The sequence below is a fragment of the Phragmites australis genome, chromosome 12 (genome assembly GCF_958298935.1).
Source record: "Phragmites australis chromosome 12, lpPhrAust1.1, whole genome shotgun sequence".
NCBI lineage: Eukaryota > Viridiplantae > Streptophyta > Magnoliopsida > Poales > Poaceae > Phragmites > Phragmites australis.
In genome coordinates, this window is record NC_084932.1 from 27,526,723 (window position 1) to 27,544,668 (window position 17,946).

Consider the following 17,946-nt stretch of genomic DNA (forward strand, 5'->3'; position numbering starts at 1 on the left):
TTGTCTCTAGTTTTTTTTAGAATTTTGTTTTGAGATTTTTTTTATTTTTTTGAATTTTTAGGGGGTTTTTTGCAACAAAATCAAATTTTTGGGGATTTTTTTGCAACAAAACAACTTTTGGGAGGGAAAGTCAAAATTCAAGTGACTTTTGGGGTTTTTTTGCGGTTTTCCCTTTCAGTTAATAGGTCGAGTGAAGGATGGATAGTAGCTTAGGCTCACGATTTGCTGAGTGGTCTGATGGATTGAAGCAGCAAATATATATATACGTAGTATAGGTGCTATATACTCAATTTTTTTACCAAAAAGTTGGGTATTCAATTGAATACCCATGCATCATGGTGGGTCCGCCCATGGCAGCATAACAATTTTATGACAAGTTTCAGTTGATGATTCAGTTGCAAACCAGAAAGCCCCACACCGCTTCTTGCTTGCATGACAACTCGAACAAATTCTTACGATATGGCCACTGAAATTACCACCTCAGCATCAAGAAGGAAAGCAATACTGCGAGAAGAAATGTAATGTAATGCCTAGAGAAAGAAACGTGGTAGGTAGGACCTCGAAGCAGACGAAGGTGAGGCTGCGGAAGCTGCCAGAGTCGGGGAAGCCATAGAGCTGCACCGACCGGAGGGGGCATACCACTCGAATAATTTCCGGATCTCCGCCTCTGTCATCATGTATAGCAAGCTGCTCATCACCACCTTGCCGAGCTCATAGCCCTCCACCGCCGCCACGGTCTCCTCCGCCTCTGCTGCCTCCGCGATCTTCTCCGTTGGGGGCTCTTGCTCCGGCTCCACCGATGGCTCTTCGACGGCGGTGGAGAGAGGCTGGCACCACCTGCCCTTCTTTGGCTTCTTCCACTTCTTAATCTTGTCGGGGTGGGGCTTGGTGCGTGGAGCATGGTCCTCGCCCGCAAGGCTAAACCCTAATCCTTTCAGCCTTTGCCTTGATGTTGCTGCCGAAGCGAGGCATGAACGGGTGGCGATGAAGCAGGGGAGGAGCTGTGGAGGAGGGGGAACAAGCAGAGGAGCGGCGGATTGGCCCGATGTAGAGGACATTGGTGGTGGCCGGCTTACGGAGTGGGGAAGTAAGGTGGCGGGTGGTGGCATGAGAGCAAGCAGAGAGAGCGATGGGGAATTAGGTATCGAGAGGGGAGGGGGAGGGGCGATGGTCGTGGGGACAGGACGGTTTTCTCGTGATCAGTTCAGAAGCGGGGAGTAAACCGTTGTAGATGTCGATTTTGTTTGGTTTTTATCTGGTTTTTTATTAGATGGGTAGTGGGAAAGGGTGGGAGGGGGACGACACATGACCAACTGTTGTTTTATATAGTAGAGACTAGCTAAGTGTTCGTGCGTTGTAATAAAAACACAAATATTAGACACGGTAACATCAAGTACAAACTCAAGGTATGGAGATATGGATGCACCATGTGAGCACCACTAAACGAATACATCGGGAACGATGTCGTAGATTGATTTCAGATGGGATCCGAAAAAGGAGGAGGAGATTATCCGTTAATTTCCATCCTAATTTCTTCATCTATTTTCATTAGTAAAGCATGTCTCATATCTATAGCTGGTAACATGACAGGGAGGTTGAAGGACGAGGATGTGTGTCAAAAGTGGGTAAACTATTCGAAATTTAGGGTTTTTTATTAGATGAGAGAATAGTAAAGAAAGAGGTGATGTGTAGGGATGGTAATGGATCAGATACAAATCGAATAATCTATTTTTCACATTGTTATCTATATTTTAGTACGAATATGAATACGAATATCATCGAATGTGAATACATATCAGATTGTCCGAATATGAATCCGCATCTAAATACGTACTAGATTTAGATGTATGTGAATATTCTATAGCTTTAACAACAAATTGTGAAATAGTAAATTTATTTGACATAAGCATGATGGCATTTTAACATAAGGAACTTCATTTTTAAGGCAAAGGGCCACATAAAATAATACCATGATTTAGATAATTTTTATTTAATATAATACCATGACTTTAGATAATTTTAGACCGTTAGATGCGAGATGAAAGACCCATATTTATTGCTACAGTGTACATGATACAATACCAAACAATAAAATAATAGATAGGGTTGAAAGAATTTAGTAAGAGAACAAGATAAAAGAATAGAATTTTATGTTACTCATATTTATATTCCATAAAAGTATTTCTACATATTTGGATATGGATATTATCCATATCCATATCTATATATGGGAAAACGGATTCGAATATATCCATATTTATACCTAGGAAATGAATTCGGATATATCCATATTCGTATCCTTCTGTGAATTAGATACGAATTTTTCTTACCATATTTACGATTAGCCAAATATGAATATCGGATAATACAGATATCTGCTATCTATTTTTCACCCATAGTGACGTGAGAACTAACTTATGTTTTATATACTAGCAAGGTATCTATGCGTTGCAATGGTCCCTAAATGTTATACTTGAATATTGTATTTCACACGGAACATGAACTAAGTAATCACAATAACAAATGTATCCCTAAGGTAATAGAGACTAAGGTGAATTATTGGTCTTTCTATCACTCAAATAAAAAACACATGAAGTACTTTTCTGAAATTGTTCATATCAGAAATCAAACAAAGGAATATGCTTTCGGAATATAATGCCAGAGTCATCCATTAGATCCATAGGGGAAAATGTGATTCAATGCATATTGTCATAAGCTAGCTTTTATTAAGGACCATGTTAGTAAGGGGAAAAACAAAAACAAGGTGTTTTGTTGGCCAGTAAAGACAATATCTTTGTTGCTAAGGAACCAGAAACTTACTGTCGAACAAAATCATCATATCTGTACTGTGACGAAAACAGCGAAGAAGAATTTGGGGCTCTTGATAACGTCCATCTTATTTCATTCTTCACAATATCTTTGCTTCACCTTGGGGCTCTTGATAACGTCCATCTTATTTCATTCTTCACAATATCTTTGCTTCACCTTTATGCGTATTCCCAGATGTCAAACCTAACATCTACCTAGAGATTGGAATACATGTATCCATACTGAGGGTCACGAAAGATTCATGCCGAAGGAAATGATGAACTACCGAGGCAAATGAGCACAACATTGCTTCCAATTGTCAGATTTTATTGAAGCTTTTTTGGCTTCTCAAGAGACGTAGCGCTTTCATGCTCAACCACGAAGTGGTTGATACCCATGAGAAAATCAACTTTTCTAATGACGTGCAAATTTGGAATTCAGACATAAAATCATGCGAGTTAGTGACTATACGATGTATTTTGCAAAGTTAGAAAAGATCAGGATATTGATCAAAACAACTACTTGTACTTATGACAAGCTCCTAAATCCTAATTTGATACCTACACGCTCTGCTCTCACTGATAACCACAACATTTTTTCGAACTCCAAATTTCACTGATATGAAGTAGTTGACTGTGCAATGGCTTTTAGGCTTTCTGACGTATCACAGTAGCTCCAAAATTTGCAAAGCTAATAATGTTGATCCCATAGTGGATCATTGCAAATTCCTAACTGTCTCAATCCAAGATATGTACACTGACATAGAGCCAAAAGATCCAATATCTGAATCTCACATTTCTAAAGCTCTTATCTAACAACTGCAAGCATTTCTACAAACTCTGCAACTCACCAAATTGTAAAATTTTAGCGTCTGACTGTGCAATGAGCAGTAGCCTTCAAGTTTTCAACTTTCTAATGAAGCGTAATATCTCTGAAATTTGCAAAACTTATAATTTGATCAATAGAACTTCCAGAATGATCAGTATAAACTACTGAATCTAAAATTAGGTATGGTAATTAATTTCAACTTTCAAATGTTCATCCTATATTGGGCTACTTCAGATCGGATAAGTTAAAGTATTCCAAAATGAAATCGCTAATGGATCACTGTCTCCGCCCAGAATTTGTATAGTGACATAAGGCCAAACAATTACAGATACAATCTCAGTTTTCTAGAGCTAAACTGAGTAATCTTTAGGCAATATCCTAGCAAAAATTTTGAATTTTTAAATTCCAATTCTAACTACCATCCTAATCAAGTGATTTGCACGAATTTCACATACTCTAAACATACGGATCAGTGGGGCCACCAGTGCCTGCACACCACAAGCCACCCTCCTGCTTCAATAGCCTATGAATTTTACGCGAACAGAGGCATGCAGAAACACAGGTGCAGCAATCAGACAAGCATTTTAAAACTGAAACAAATGGGAGTTGGGGGCAGTGTCATGCTCACTAGCGCAACGCCTTGCTAGTCCCAAAGTTGTCTCCAACCGCGATGCGGATGGCCGTCTCCATGGTCGGCACAACTTGTGGACGCGACAGCGATGTCATGATAGCGTCCGCCCTCATCAGCAGCTTCCCACTACCACCACGACTCGCTCACGGAGGCGGTGACATCTCCCTGACGTGGCCATGGAGCTCGCGGATGCAGCGGCCGTGAGGTGCTCCCCTCGCTGGCCACTGTGCTGCTCCTCTCTCCCTGGTTGTCGTCGCTGCTGTCGATCTCGGTTTACACACCCTTCCGCTTCTTTGTCGCCTTGCTTTGGGGCAGCGTGCTCGTCGCCTTGGTGAGCACCTAGAGCCACTAAACGCGCGGAGGGATGCGACGATGGCGAGTGTGGAGAGGGGGGCGACGGGGCGCCCGCGCTGCGCTCGACGGAGAAGTGTGTGTGGAGAAATCAATGGTGCGGTGTGGCATAAGGCGGGCGAGGCAAGTACTTGAGAGCTGGAGGAGGTGGAGGCAGGGGCATCACGGGCGAGGAGTCGACGAGGAAGAGAAGTCGTGGGCACACGGTAGGCGGCAACGAGGGAGAGGTGGCCGAGAAGGCAAGAAGATAGTATGGATGGGGGAGTCCGTGGTGTTGCCAGATCCGCCACCGAGGGAGATAGTATGGACAAGGGAGAGGCGGCGAGGGAGTCCGTGGCGTCGCCAGATCCATCGCCGCCACCGCCATTCGAGCGTGGGGGCTGGGGCTGGGGGAGCCTACCTCTGGGGTTGGACGAGGATGGGGATTTGTGGAGGAGGAAGGATGCCGACGAGGATGAGAAGGCGGGCAGAGGGGAGAAGGAGAGGTTCACGGTGGGGGCGGCGCGGTGAGGAGTCGAGATGGGCGGGGAGGAGCGACTGGAGGGCGGGGAGGGAGGGTGTCAGATGGGTGGAGGGGTAAGTCAATGGTGTTTGCGTGTAAATAACATCTAACTATAGGACAAAACGTGATAAGGACAAGACGTGGAGGCAGGACATAGGAGGGTGCGGGAAGACTTCAGAAATCACTTCGTATTTTTTAAGTAGTAGAGAAAGAGAAGAGATAAACAGATAGATAATGTAACAATTGTAAGGTAACTGGGGCGGGTACAAGTTCCCCGCTTTTAGCCGCACCAAGCCACTAGGCAAGGTTCACAACAAATGTGATCGAGCACCAAAGACCGGACCCAGTGTATTCTTTGAAAACCGGAGAATTCGACCAAAATTCAGTTAAAATGCGGCTAAATTCAATCAAAAAATTTCAATTTTTCAATTTAAATTTAATCAAAAACCGAAATTTGTGAATAAGTATCGCAACGAATTCGAGTGGTTACCAAGGCCGCCACCACCGTCCTCCGCTTTTACCCGCAGAGAGGTTGCAATGCAATCCTACAACTCTACAACTTCCCGTCCACCCACCTCACCCCGCACCCATCGCAGAAATCCCCCAAAAAATTTCCCATCAAAAAAACCCTCGCCTCCTCGTGCTCCGCCGCCGCCACAGCTCCCGCGCAGATCCGCCCGCCCGCGCCCATGTCGACCTCCCCCCTCACCTCCTGGGCCGACGTCGCCGACGCCGAGCCCGCCGCTCCTCCTCCCGCTGCTGCCGCCGCCGCCCCCGCCCCCGCCCCGGCCGCCAACGGCCCCGCCCGTTCCTCCTACGTCCCTCCCCACCTACGCAATCGCTCCTCCTCCGCATCAGCCCCTCCCCCGTCCTCCGCCCCTCCCCCGCGCGCCGCCCCCGGCCTCCTCTCCCGCCCTGGCGTCGGCAGCTTCGGTGCCGGGGGCGGCGGTGCCAGGCCCCGCCCGGGTCGGTGGGACCGCGAGCCGAACCCCTTCGCGGCCGACGAGGCCGCAGATGCCGCCGCCGCCGCCGCCGCCGCCGCGGACCCCACCCCGTTCGAGGAGCACCAGAACACGGGGATCAACTTCGACGCGTACGAGGACATCCCCGTCGAGACCAGCGGCCGGGAGGTGCCGCCGCCGGTCGCCACCTTTTCCGACATCGACCTCGGCGAGGCGCTCAACGATAACATCCGCCGGTGCAAGTACGTTCGCCCGACCCCCGTGCAGCGGCACGCGATCCCGATCTCGCTGGCCGGGCGGGACCTTATGGCGTGCGCGCAGACCGGGTCCGGGAAGACGGCTGCCTTCTGCTTCCCCATCATCAGCGGCATCTTGCGGGGCCCGCCCGCTCAGAGGCCGCAGCGGGGAGGGATGAGGACCGCGTGCCCACTCGCTCTCATCCTCTCGCCCACCAGGGAGCTCTCCATGCAGGTGATGGATGCCCGCTTGCTTATCTCTTTTTGTTGCCGTTGGGTATTGTGCCAGATTCATGCGTATGTGATGGTTGCTAATGCTGTGATTTGTTTGTTGCAGATTCATGATGAGGCGAAGAAATTTTCGTATCAGACTGGTGTTAAGGTGGTTGTTGCATACGGAGGAGCACCGATTACTCAGCAGGTCTGGTTCTTCCTTCCTCTGAAGCTTGAAATGCAATTCTGCTGCTGAATTGGCATGATTGATTTTATTTATAGAGAGTCTGTAATCGTTTAATTAGATTTATTTTTTTGCGAATTGTGTTTTGTGAAAGTTGTTTGCTTTCTTGGCATAAATTTCTGTGGTGAAAATTGTTTGGATGAGTGTAACAGTTAGCCGTTTGACAATGATGCAAAGTTTGTAAGGCAGGAGGTGAAATTGGCGCTTCAAATATGGCATGTGTGAACTCTAATGTTTATAGTTTTAATTGGTTTTCACCTTTTCGGGTGCACATGGGTCACAAGGTTATTCTAAAACATAAGTTAAAACAAGGTTAATCAAGGACTTTGTATAAACAACCTTTTGTACATAATTCTGAGATTTACATGAAAAGCTGTTGCTAGGTTAATCCAGAACATCAGTTAAAACAACTTTGATTCTGGGCTTTACTTTATTCATGTCCCGTAAGGTTCATAATAGGTGTTAAAACAACCTTGCACATTTTTCTAATGAAGAGTTTCAAACTGTGGCAAAGCTGAGATAAGACTGGCAGTTCCAAAGACATGAATCGTAGCATATAGTTCCTCTGATGTGCCATTAACATATTATTTTTTTTGCTTTATATTCAGTCTGGAATGCTTGACCTGTTGAGCATAAATTTATATGCTTAAATTTCTATCAAATCCTAAATTTCTCTTTTTTTCTCCCTTGCAGTTAAGAGATCTTGAGAGGGGTGTTGACATTCTTGTGGCTACTCCTGGTCGTTTGGTTGACTTGTTAGAAAGGGCAAGAGTATCTTTGCAGTCAATTAGATACCTTGCCCTTGATGAGGCAGATAGAATGCTCGATATGGGATTTGAACCACAAGTTAGGAGAATTGTTGAGCAAATGGACATGCCTCCACCAGGTGTCAGGCAGACATTGCTGTTTAGTGCGACATTCCCAAAAGAAATCCAGGTTAGCTGTTATTTTAGCATTACTGTCATGTTAAATGTTAAATGTATGCATTATGTGTTGTTTCTCTTATGACTTCTGATTTGTTTGTCCCCTATTGGCCTATTGATAGATATTCTATATTTGGTTGAGCGCTGTGGGTAGTAGCTTGGCATGTTTCCATGATAGGATAGCTTTTGGTTCTATGCTAGGCAAGTTTACTCGAAGTAGTTAGAATCTTATACCTTATTATTACATCAGTGTGCAATCTAATGTTAATATAGTGTAATATGATGTCTACGAATGTTAAGCAGACAATGTGATTGTGATACTAGTATAGCCCAATCTATTAGTATGTGCATTGAAGAAGCGTGTCTATAGTGGCATGATTGGCTTAGCATTGTAAAATCTTATTCTTTTCTGCCTTGACCGCACTCAGCTTCTTGTTTTTGCGTGAAGTGAAATTACTAATGTGGATGTAGGATTGAAATATTCTTTTTTCTTGTTCAAACTTCTCATTGGTGATGATCATCTGGCACTTCTGTAACTGTGTAAAGTTTTCAGCTGGTGATGACTAATTTTGAAATATGTGCAATTCGTATTTGACCTTGGTGTGATGTTTTGTAATTATTTTTCTATGTCAGAAGTTACGATTTACTTTCTTACTGATATCGATGTTTTTCTAATGAACACAGAGAATGGCATCAGACTTCCTGGAGAACTACATCTTCCTAGCTGTTGGAAGAGTTGGATCGAGTACTGAGTTGATTGCCCAAAGAATTGAGTTTGTGCAGGAGGCAGATAAAAGAAGCCACCTGATGGATCTGCTACATGCTCAAAGAGATACTGGAAAGGTAATGTTTGATCACTGTTTGTTTAGATTTGCGGTCCAGTCAATTTTCGGGATGTTTTTATTATAGTTGTACCCATTTTTTGTTTCCTCTGCAGCAAGCTCTCACACTTGTCTTCGTGGAAACCAAAAGGGGTGCTGATTCATTGGAAAGCTGGTTGTGTATGAATGGGTTTCCAGCTACTTCTATTCATGGAGATAGAAACCAGCAGGTTTATTCTTAAAACATTTTGCTATAACATTTAGTTGTACTTGTTCACTGCAGTATGGTTGTGCCACGGGGTAGTTGGTGTCATGAAATGAATATTACTGTATTATTGTTGTTATCTTGTCTGTTTGGCAAACTCAAAAAAGGATGTTATAATGTCATATATTATCGTTACTATTATTTCCAGATATTGCTATTACATAACACACACTTAGAACTGCCTACTCCTTGTTGGTTTACTCATATCCAGCTCCAAATTCCAATGCTTCTGTATTCTTAATCATGTTCGACTTAACCTTTCACTTTGTGTATGCTTGTGTTGTGTCAAACAAAGTAAGATGTTTTGTGTCATCAGTGGCTTTTCTTTTCCTAATATATTGATATACCTTTTCTGGCAGGAAAGAGAATTTGCTTTGAGATCCTTCAAGAGTGGCCAAACTCCTATTCTAGTTGCAACTGATGTGGCAGCTCGTGGCCTCGACATTCCTCATGTTGCTCATGTAGTGAACTTCGATCTCCCCAATGATATTGATGACTACGTACACAGGATTGGAAGGACTGGGAGAGCAGGAAAGAGTGGCCTTGCAACTGCTTTCTTCAATGAGAATAACTCATCAATGGCAATGCCTCTTGCTGAACTAATGCAAGAATCTAACCAGGAAGTACCTGCATGGCTCACACGCTATGCAGCTCGCCCATCTTATGGTGGTGGAGGGAGGAACCGACGACCTGGAGGTGGGGGCCGCTTTGGTGGCCGTGACTTCCGCAATGACTCTTCCTCATTTGGCAAGGGGGGTGCTCGAGGTGGTGGTGACTATGGTGGAGGAAGCAGTGGTGGTTATGGTGGTTCCTCATCATATGGGGGTGGTGGCTACGGTGCTGCTGGGGCTCCCAGCGCCTGGGATTAATGTTAAAGTTGCTCCCTAGTAGGGTTTGCCAAGTTTCGCATTAGGTATACATTTTTGGTAGGAGCTGTTATACAATGACAGTACAAGGTGAATTGTGTCATCCCCTTTTTTCTTTTGGTTACTACCGCTGCAGTCTTATCTTGCAGAAGTCCATTATGGAGAGCGTCTTGAGGACTTTCAAGCACACAAGAGATTCCTGGTTAGGAATAGAATTTCCAGTTCTGAAATTCCTAGTTAGGGATAGTTGTTGTGTTGCTAGGCTGACATTTAGTGCTTGATGCGAAGTTTCCACCTTTGCTTTTTTCCTTGGTCCATGTCTCATTTTGTTGGTCGGTGGGTTGTAGAGCTTGCGGTGAGAGGGGCTCTTGCGGGACGATTTTTGTCCGGGATTCGATTTTGTACACCCAGAGGTTGAACATGAGGTAGGATGATATAGTCCTTTAGATCCTGTTGTAACGTATGTACTTTGAAGTGAGGCTGGAAGGAATAAATTATCTAGGTTTAGAGGAAGAAGGGGGAAGTTCTGATGTTTTTGTCTAAGATACTTGGTATTGTGTACTGTGAATTTGTTCTGGATGGAGTTAAACTAATATACTCATTATCATCCAAATTCCTGTCCTGTATTTGCTTTCTCATGCATTTTGTTTTGCAGTATTATGTTACCATGGTATTTGGCACCTTTGATCTGATAGTCTGTTTGGTGCTGTTTTATTATCTCTGTGTTCCCAAACTTTTGATTCTACTAGCATTTTGAATAAGTGGTACCCTACTGTTACTGACCTGCTCTCTTGAGAATCAGGCACGCCGTGCTAAGCTTCTTTTGGATCTCGCTGAAGTAGCAAAGATGGCAATTGTAGAGGGATGTTTTTTGCAAAAAATATGCATGCGATTGAGTGGGGTTTCAGGCTTCTATCTAAAGCGTACATTTTGTATCGGATGGTAGATGTTAAGGGTTGCATTAGGGGACCAAGGAATCCCTGCTTCCTTAGCTTCCGTGATAATACTCGAGATACCTGAGACATGGATCCGTGCTCTCCTCTTAGAGCTACAGGAGCTATACGTTTGGAGGATGCCTTGTTCGTCGAACCATTGGCCTACAAGTGGCAGACCTTCCCCACACGCCACAGATTTTCCATTCTTATGTGTAGTTGGGCACTTCAGAGTTTTTCATTGCAACATGAATGGGGAAACAAAGATCTACGGCAAGAGGATAAAAAGTGGCAAGCCAAATTTCTGGATGCATCCCAATCCTACTATCCTCCAGTGGCAAATTGAGTAATGTTGGATTTCATCAAGAACTTCCAAGGCGCTCGCAGAGGAAGTTTTGGCAAATGGAACGCATAAATCGCTGTTGAGTGGTGGGATATATAGTCCCTGTGTGTCCTTAGGTCAGTTTCTTCTTTAAATAATAATATAAATGTGGCCATCCATTATTGATGTGTTCAATAGCTGTCACTGCCAAAATTGCAATTTCCTACTCTGCAACCAAGAGTACTCAACCTACATACATCATTTTCAAGCTGTAAGTGCATTGTGTTTTAGTATATGATGGGATAATACAAAAAAGTATCTGAATAGAAGATAATAATCAGAGTTAGAACAAAATATTTAATTTGAAGGAGGAACTAGAACTGATTCATTGAAGAGCATAAAGAGTGTAAGACGCTCTGAAGCGGAAATAGCATATAAAACAAAGAGGACCTATACATATATACAGTAGTTGTTCTGTTTCTGGTTGTGAATACTAGTTGTACTCTTGTTGATGCTATTACACCTTATGATGTTATGGATGAATTGGAGTCGTTACTGGGCATGAATACCATTAAGATTTAAGACCAAACAGAGTTTACATCAATCTGGTCTTACTAGTACGGACAATTTATGCTGAGATGATAATTGACGGTTTATGGCTTCAGCTTGAAGAGAAGGATTAGTTCTCTGTTTTGGACTTGGAGTTTTCCAGAGGCCTTTGAAATTTCTGTTGAAATGTTGATGAGGTGGGCACAAAAGATATGCTTTGAGAAACATGTTTTATATGGGCCTAAGCTGTTTGTGTAGGCCTTTCCGGGAAAATTTATGTAGGCCCGACAGACTGAAAAGGCAACGACTAATTGGCTCTTCAGAATTTCATGCGGCACTGCGAATTCTGGAAGATGCATAGATAAAGAGTAGTTCTTCACTTCTGAAACAGACATGCTCCTTCTGAAATAGACAAATAATATAGTTATGTTCTGTCTGCTGCTTATGTTTCACTGTGCAATCTGCCAAAAATACTGTTTTGTCCAGTGTTTCTCCATGACTAGTCACAAAATAACGGGGAAAACAGAAAAAAGTTAGTTTAGCTTTTAATTCTTGAGCTTTGAATTAGTATCCTTGAAGTCATATACATCTGCGGCAGTGACGCATCCTGAGTCAAAAATTAAGGGACTCTCCCTCCTCCTCCTCCTCCTCCTCTTCTTCTTCGTCCTCCTATTTTTCTCTTCTCCTTCCTTCTTCTCATTCTCTTCTTCCTCTTCAACCCCCTGGTGGATCCACTGCTAGCGGCAAGGATCTTCCAAAGTTCATAAAGTCCTGTGCTGTCATCACCTTTGTCTCTGCTTGAACATCAGAGATCGAAGTTGAAAAACAGCACAACATATAGTATACAATAAACAAAAGCTGAATGTAACCTTTTATTTTTGAGCTTTGATAAGTATTCTTGAAGCCATATAATCTGCGGCAAGGATCTTCCAAAGCTCCAAAAGTCTCTGCTGTCATCACCTTCATCTCTGCTTGAACATCGGAGATTGGAGTTGGAAAACAGCACACAATATAATAGTAGGATAATAAACCGTATTTATTAAAGAACAGCTCACTGTAGTAATTATGATTATTATAATTGGTTTTAAGTATGCATTGCAAGTTAGGTTAAACTTCCAGGAACAGGTTGCTGCTGCTAAAAGCATTATAACCAAGGTTATCAGATATGGAGGAAGCAAAGCCAACATAGTACTCAAGGCCACCAGGAATAGGATAATTGATGCCAACAGAGACCATGCCAATGCTTGTATATTTAATTCCTGCATACGGCGGTGTTGGAGTCTATTTGTCAATGAACCAAACAGTGTACTTATACACAATAAGCAGTTATTATAAGTTTTCTTTGATTATTTCAAAACTTTATGTAATATGTGTGAAAATTATTTACCTGATCTTGCAAGGCGTTCGATTTAAGGAAGCATAACAATGGGCATGTTAAACAAGCGGGCGATGAATCATCTATATACTTTTGCACTCTTTTTTTTGGCACATACTTTTGCACTTGGTCATGTATCTTCTCAACGAAGACAAGAGTAACAGGCCAAATCAAACTCAATATCCAATCTATCTTCAATTGGTACGTAACAGGTTTATAATAACCCAGCAGATCGGAATAAGTGGCGCGCCAAGTTAATCTTCTAAAGGTATAGGCTCGCTATGAGGAATACCTAGTTTGTGGTCGCGTTAGAAGCAATGATACATATAGGCGCAAACTACGAAGTTCTCTCTCACACACCCTCTCATATTGTCAGCTCAAAGAGATGAATAAGCATTAGGGTAGAACTGCAAATAGCCTCACCAGATCTGAAGAGACACACTCCATTGTATACTGCAAAGATTGTAACAAGGAGTGGTGCCCCCTTTTTTTTCTTGTGGGGTTGGGGACGAATCGGAAAATACTTCACTATATTTCTGACAGTGAAAAGGGTTTCATAAAGTGTTATCTGGATATCTGTGTTCAAATTTTTTTATCGAATCAGACAACTTGAATTCGAGTTAGATTCCGACACCTGTGTTGGATTCCGCATTGTATTTCGCGTATCCAAATTTTCTTGGATTCCGACATCCGTACCCATGTCCAGTAACACTGGTTTCAATGATACCTAACAACCGTTTATATATGGTCCACATTACAATGGAAATGAACTAGTTTTCTTGAATGCAGTGATGCCGCACAGAGAATTGATCGAGAGGGCCCTGGCTCCCAGTCATGACTTTAAACTCATTTGCAGGCGCATAGGCGATGCAGTCATGGGTCAGTACTTCTGATCATATATATACAACAGCGAACTTAAAACTACTGACTGAAAGGTGGTTCAATTTCTAGATACATTTGCCTGAACCACTGAAAATACCAATTGAGAGATACAAAAAATTTGTATATTTTGCAAGTTCTTGCAAATGTATATATAAGATGGTTTGATTACTTATTGCTGGTAACCAGCTTTCTCCAAGGACAACCTTATTTTGCAAATTCTCGAACATGTCATTTGAACATGTTCTGTCCCAGGCATTCCCACTATTCTTGTTGGGGTACGAAAAAATATCCCAGACAGAATATGGTGAGAGCTCTGCTTACCAGAGGGGGCTCAAGCTTAGAGATGGCCAATGACCTTGCGGAGAGGAAGAGAGAACGAGTCTGTATCATATGGAGGGAGAAAATCTGGAGTCCCCTTTTCTTAGCCCTTAGAGACTTATTTTATAGAAAGAGATAGCAGGAGAAATTACTACTCTGCCCTTTATATGTGACGTGGTAACTATAATACTAAATCGTTACAGTGATATCACATGACATCGTCTAAATATCTTAGGCTGACCCCCAACAATTCTTCTTTTTGCAACTAGTGGATTCTTGCCCAGCTGGTCAGCCTCAGCAATTTGAACTATAAAATGGTCAGATGATATGAATGTTTGTTCCAGTGCTTCACGGCATCAGCGGGGCCTCTGCTGGCGTTGCATGATGCCCCTGCTGGCGTTGCGCATCACGCACTGCTTTCACTAGATTGCGCCATCGTTCGACCACAATACACAAATATGCAGCACTTGGTACCATCAGAGCTGCAGGAGGTTAGTTCAGTACACGATTCCATGCATGATCATGTGATATATGTGCGGTCAAATTTGTACCAGCTAAATGGTTAAATCAAGTTGAAGGTTAATTAGTAATCATCGCTTTAAATATTCGGTGGAGGCAAACTTTGGATTTGATTGATTTTATCTTTTTAGATTCATACGAATACAAATATGCCCACAACACCCCACCCGCATCGTGCACGCCTAATATTAGCTTATTTGCTTTAAGGCTTGTAAACTTCCTAATAAATGAGAATTGAAGAACAGCCTGATACATGTAGTCCTGTGATGTTTTTACTGCAGAAGCATTCTTTTAAACAAACATTTTAATACTGAAGCTTACTCTAGAGGACTAAATATCAACTACAAACTTGCATGGACTTGTCAAAATATATATTTGAACGGGAAGTGATGAGCACTTACTCTGTGACACTTTACGGCACTGCCCAATGAAACTTCCTGATGCATCCCAAGCCTACGATCCAATCGAGGAAACATAAATGATAATTGTAGCAAGAAATTTGCCTTATGCAGGTTCCTCGAGAGAGATATGTAAGACAGATTGTGGTGGTATGTATAGTCCAGGAAATCTGAAAGTACAAACTGCTTTAAGGGCAGAACATGGCTTCTGCAGACTAAGGCTTGGCGACCTTGTTTCATTACGCTCTCAAGGGAAAGAGATAAGCTTCACTTGTTGTTGTTGTATATAAGATACTAGACAGAGAGGAACATGTATTTTTTGTATCACCGTTTTGAATCACCAACCGATGCCTTAGCTAAGCGTGACACTTATACATCTATAACTTTCTCAGATGAGCTCTCCTTGGCTAGTTAACGGCAATTCCTCCTACCCTACCTTACTCGTTATAGTGGTGGGAGCACATGTAAATATCTGAAATTTCCATCATATTTCATCTCCGTTGTCTTATATATTTCTACTGTATTCTAGTATATGGTTCCTATCCACCATTTCTGTACATACTTCATTAAATTCAAAATTTCTAATAAATTCGAAACTGAATCCAAATATGTGGACAAAGTTTCCTAAAATTATGGTGTAGAATCGAGAACGGCGACTAGAGGGGGTGAATAGACATCTCAACAATTTCTTTCAAAACGGATGATCTTATCCTATTTTATCACCCAACACATCACAATAAAGCACAATGCAAAATGCAAAAATACAGTGGAAACAGATGAACCCGAAAGTTCCGAGTTGGATCCGGAAGTTCCGGATTGAGACCGGAAGAAGAGCCTAGGGATGGAAATTTGAAATAATCCGGAAGTTCCGGTAAGGATCCGGAAGTTTTGGGTTGAGCAGTTCCATAGGAAAAACTACAGCACGAGAACCCAAAATACAAACTCGAGAACCCAAAATACAAACTCGAGAACCCAAAATACAAACTCGAAATCCAATCAAACGTTGTCCAAATCCAATAAAATTTTAGCAATAGCCTAGCACATCCATGGTGAATCTTTGCCCAAAAGATCTTTTCAAGAAGATCAAGATTTCACCCTTGATTTCGTGGATTTGGCAAAGAACACAAAAGTGAATGAAGAACACTGGGTGAAGAAATCTTCCAAGTTGATGATCTAGAGGCAAGGAAATTCAAGACCCACTTGTATATATTTGTATATGATTTTTATACCTCTAGCAACAAGAAGAAAAACTTCACAAGGTGAAAAAATTTCAGCTTTCAACCAAAAACGATAATCTCAACGAAAAACTGAAGCAACAAAGCAAGGGAGCCAAGAGAAGAAAACTAGAAGTACTGAACACAATCACAAAAGAAAATATAAATTCCATTGCTTGCAGAGGTCAGTTATATTTTAGACGGATTACAAAGATTTTTTTCACAAAAGCTCTCACCTATTACAAAAGCTAAGCTCTCCTCTCTCCTTCTCCTCTAAACCCTAGCATACAAACTCAAGTAGCTGGCTCACCATCTCTCAACAACCCTACCCCTCTATTTATAGGCTTTCGGAGCTTTCTTGGATACCAAGTTTTCTTATTCCCAATATACATCTCTCTTGTAGTACACTCATACCTACCACCGATAGTATTTTGGGCCATTTTTTCCTCCATCAATCGGACGACCATGGCGGCTTCACGACTTAGGCCTTGACGCAAGCTTCACGATGATACCACGTGTATTCCATCCTTCCACGGGTTTGAGGCCAAACCGCAAAACCACCTCGCACTCTCCTCAAAGTGTGACTCACCGCCACTTGCTCACACCATAAGCAAGTGCTCCGATGTTGACCTTTGTCCTCTATCTTGCGATCTTGACCACCGATAAGTCTCTCCCGCTCCCGATCCCCCAAGCCGTCTTATCACTTTTACCGGCATCTATTTCGCTTGACTTTATCAACACATCGTCTCCATTCATCTTCCATGCTTTGCTTAACCTCTACGTGTACAGCTAGGATCACCTTTAACTCTGCCTGACCTCCATGATCGTCTGGCACTAAGCACCCCGCTTAGTCCCAATCATCCCGCCGTCGACCGCCAAGTTGCATCCATTACCTACACATTATGAGACAAGCAAACACATTTCTCCAACTTCATCTTCAGTTAGTCTAAAATCAAAAATCTCAGTTCAAATCACATTCCCAAAAAGAATTGTGAATACCAGACATCTGAACTTTAACTAGGGTCAAAACCGGAAGTTCCGGTACCCTGAAGTTCCAGGTTCAATCTGTATGTGGGCTCTCTGTTTCAGTTTTTCCATGACCCTGGAAGTTTCGGATTTGGACCAGAAGTTCCAGGTTGGTAGTCGAAACTGAACACCGGAAGCTCCGGCGAGACAAAAACTCTTAACACCGGATATTCAACCGGAAGTTCTAGGTTTGGATCGGAAGTTCCGGATTCACCAGAATCACCACATCAAAGCTCACGCAAAATCAAAGATCATCAAACCATATAAATAATAATGTCAATCACTCATCACATATAAACTATGGCATATTTTGACTTAGTGTCTCATATGGTTACTAGCGGAGACAAAATTTCCATAAACAAGCTAACTTGGATTAAGTGATGCAACTCAGACAATTGATGCAGACTTTTGCAAGATTGTCGTTGAGGTCGACGACAGTGTTGTGCTTAGTGTCACATCTGTAGGCTATCTTTTGCTACCATCCATGCTGACAGATCTTGGAGAAAAACAATGTGATCATGTGATCGCGAATGTACCAAATTACTCCACTGGAGTGCAAAGCAATGAGAGAATGTTGCAAGCTTTTACCAAGCTGCGAGGTGCTTCTGTTAGACTGACTGCCTCAGCCTTTGTTTCAACCTGCGAAAGAAAAAATATGCATGTATTCAGGCATTCAATTAAAGTTAAGTTCTTGAACCGAAACTAGTGACAATATATTCGCCTTCCCCACTGTTGAATACAAATAATGTCTTAAAATAGGG

General features: G+C 42.6%; 1 protein-coding gene and 2 non-coding genes across 3 annotated transcripts; all 3 read left to right on the plus strand.

The window, feature by feature from the left end:
• The first annotated feature begins 5,655 nt into the window (after nucleotides 1-5,655).
• LOC133886647 (DEAD-box ATP-dependent RNA helicase 52C-like) lies at nucleotides 5,656-10,263 on the plus strand. Its single transcript, XM_062326384.1, has 6 exons — nucleotides 5,656-6,553; nucleotides 6,656-6,739; nucleotides 7,469-7,711; nucleotides 8,383-8,541; nucleotides 8,636-8,749; nucleotides 9,144-10,263. The coding sequence occupies exons 1-6, from the start codon at nucleotides 5,810-5,812 to the stop codon at nucleotides 9,651-9,653; spliced, it is 1,854 nt and encodes a 617-aa protein (XP_062182368.1). The 5' UTR covers nucleotides 5,656-5,809; the 3' UTR covers nucleotides 9,654-10,263.
• A 1,919-nt stretch (nucleotides 10,264-12,182) lies between these two features.
• LOC133887586 (small nucleolar RNA snoR97) lies at nucleotides 12,183-12,292 on the plus strand. The gene has a single exon (XR_009903621.1). It is a non-coding gene; the product is annotated as a small nucleolar RNA snoR97 (small nucleolar RNA).
• Nucleotides 12,293-12,358: 66 nt separating this feature from the next.
• LOC133887587 (small nucleolar RNA snoR97) lies at nucleotides 12,359-12,466 on the plus strand. Its single transcript, XR_009903622.1, has one exon. It is a non-coding gene; the product is annotated as a small nucleolar RNA snoR97 (small nucleolar RNA).
• Nucleotides 12,467-17,946: the final 5,480 nt, after the last annotated feature.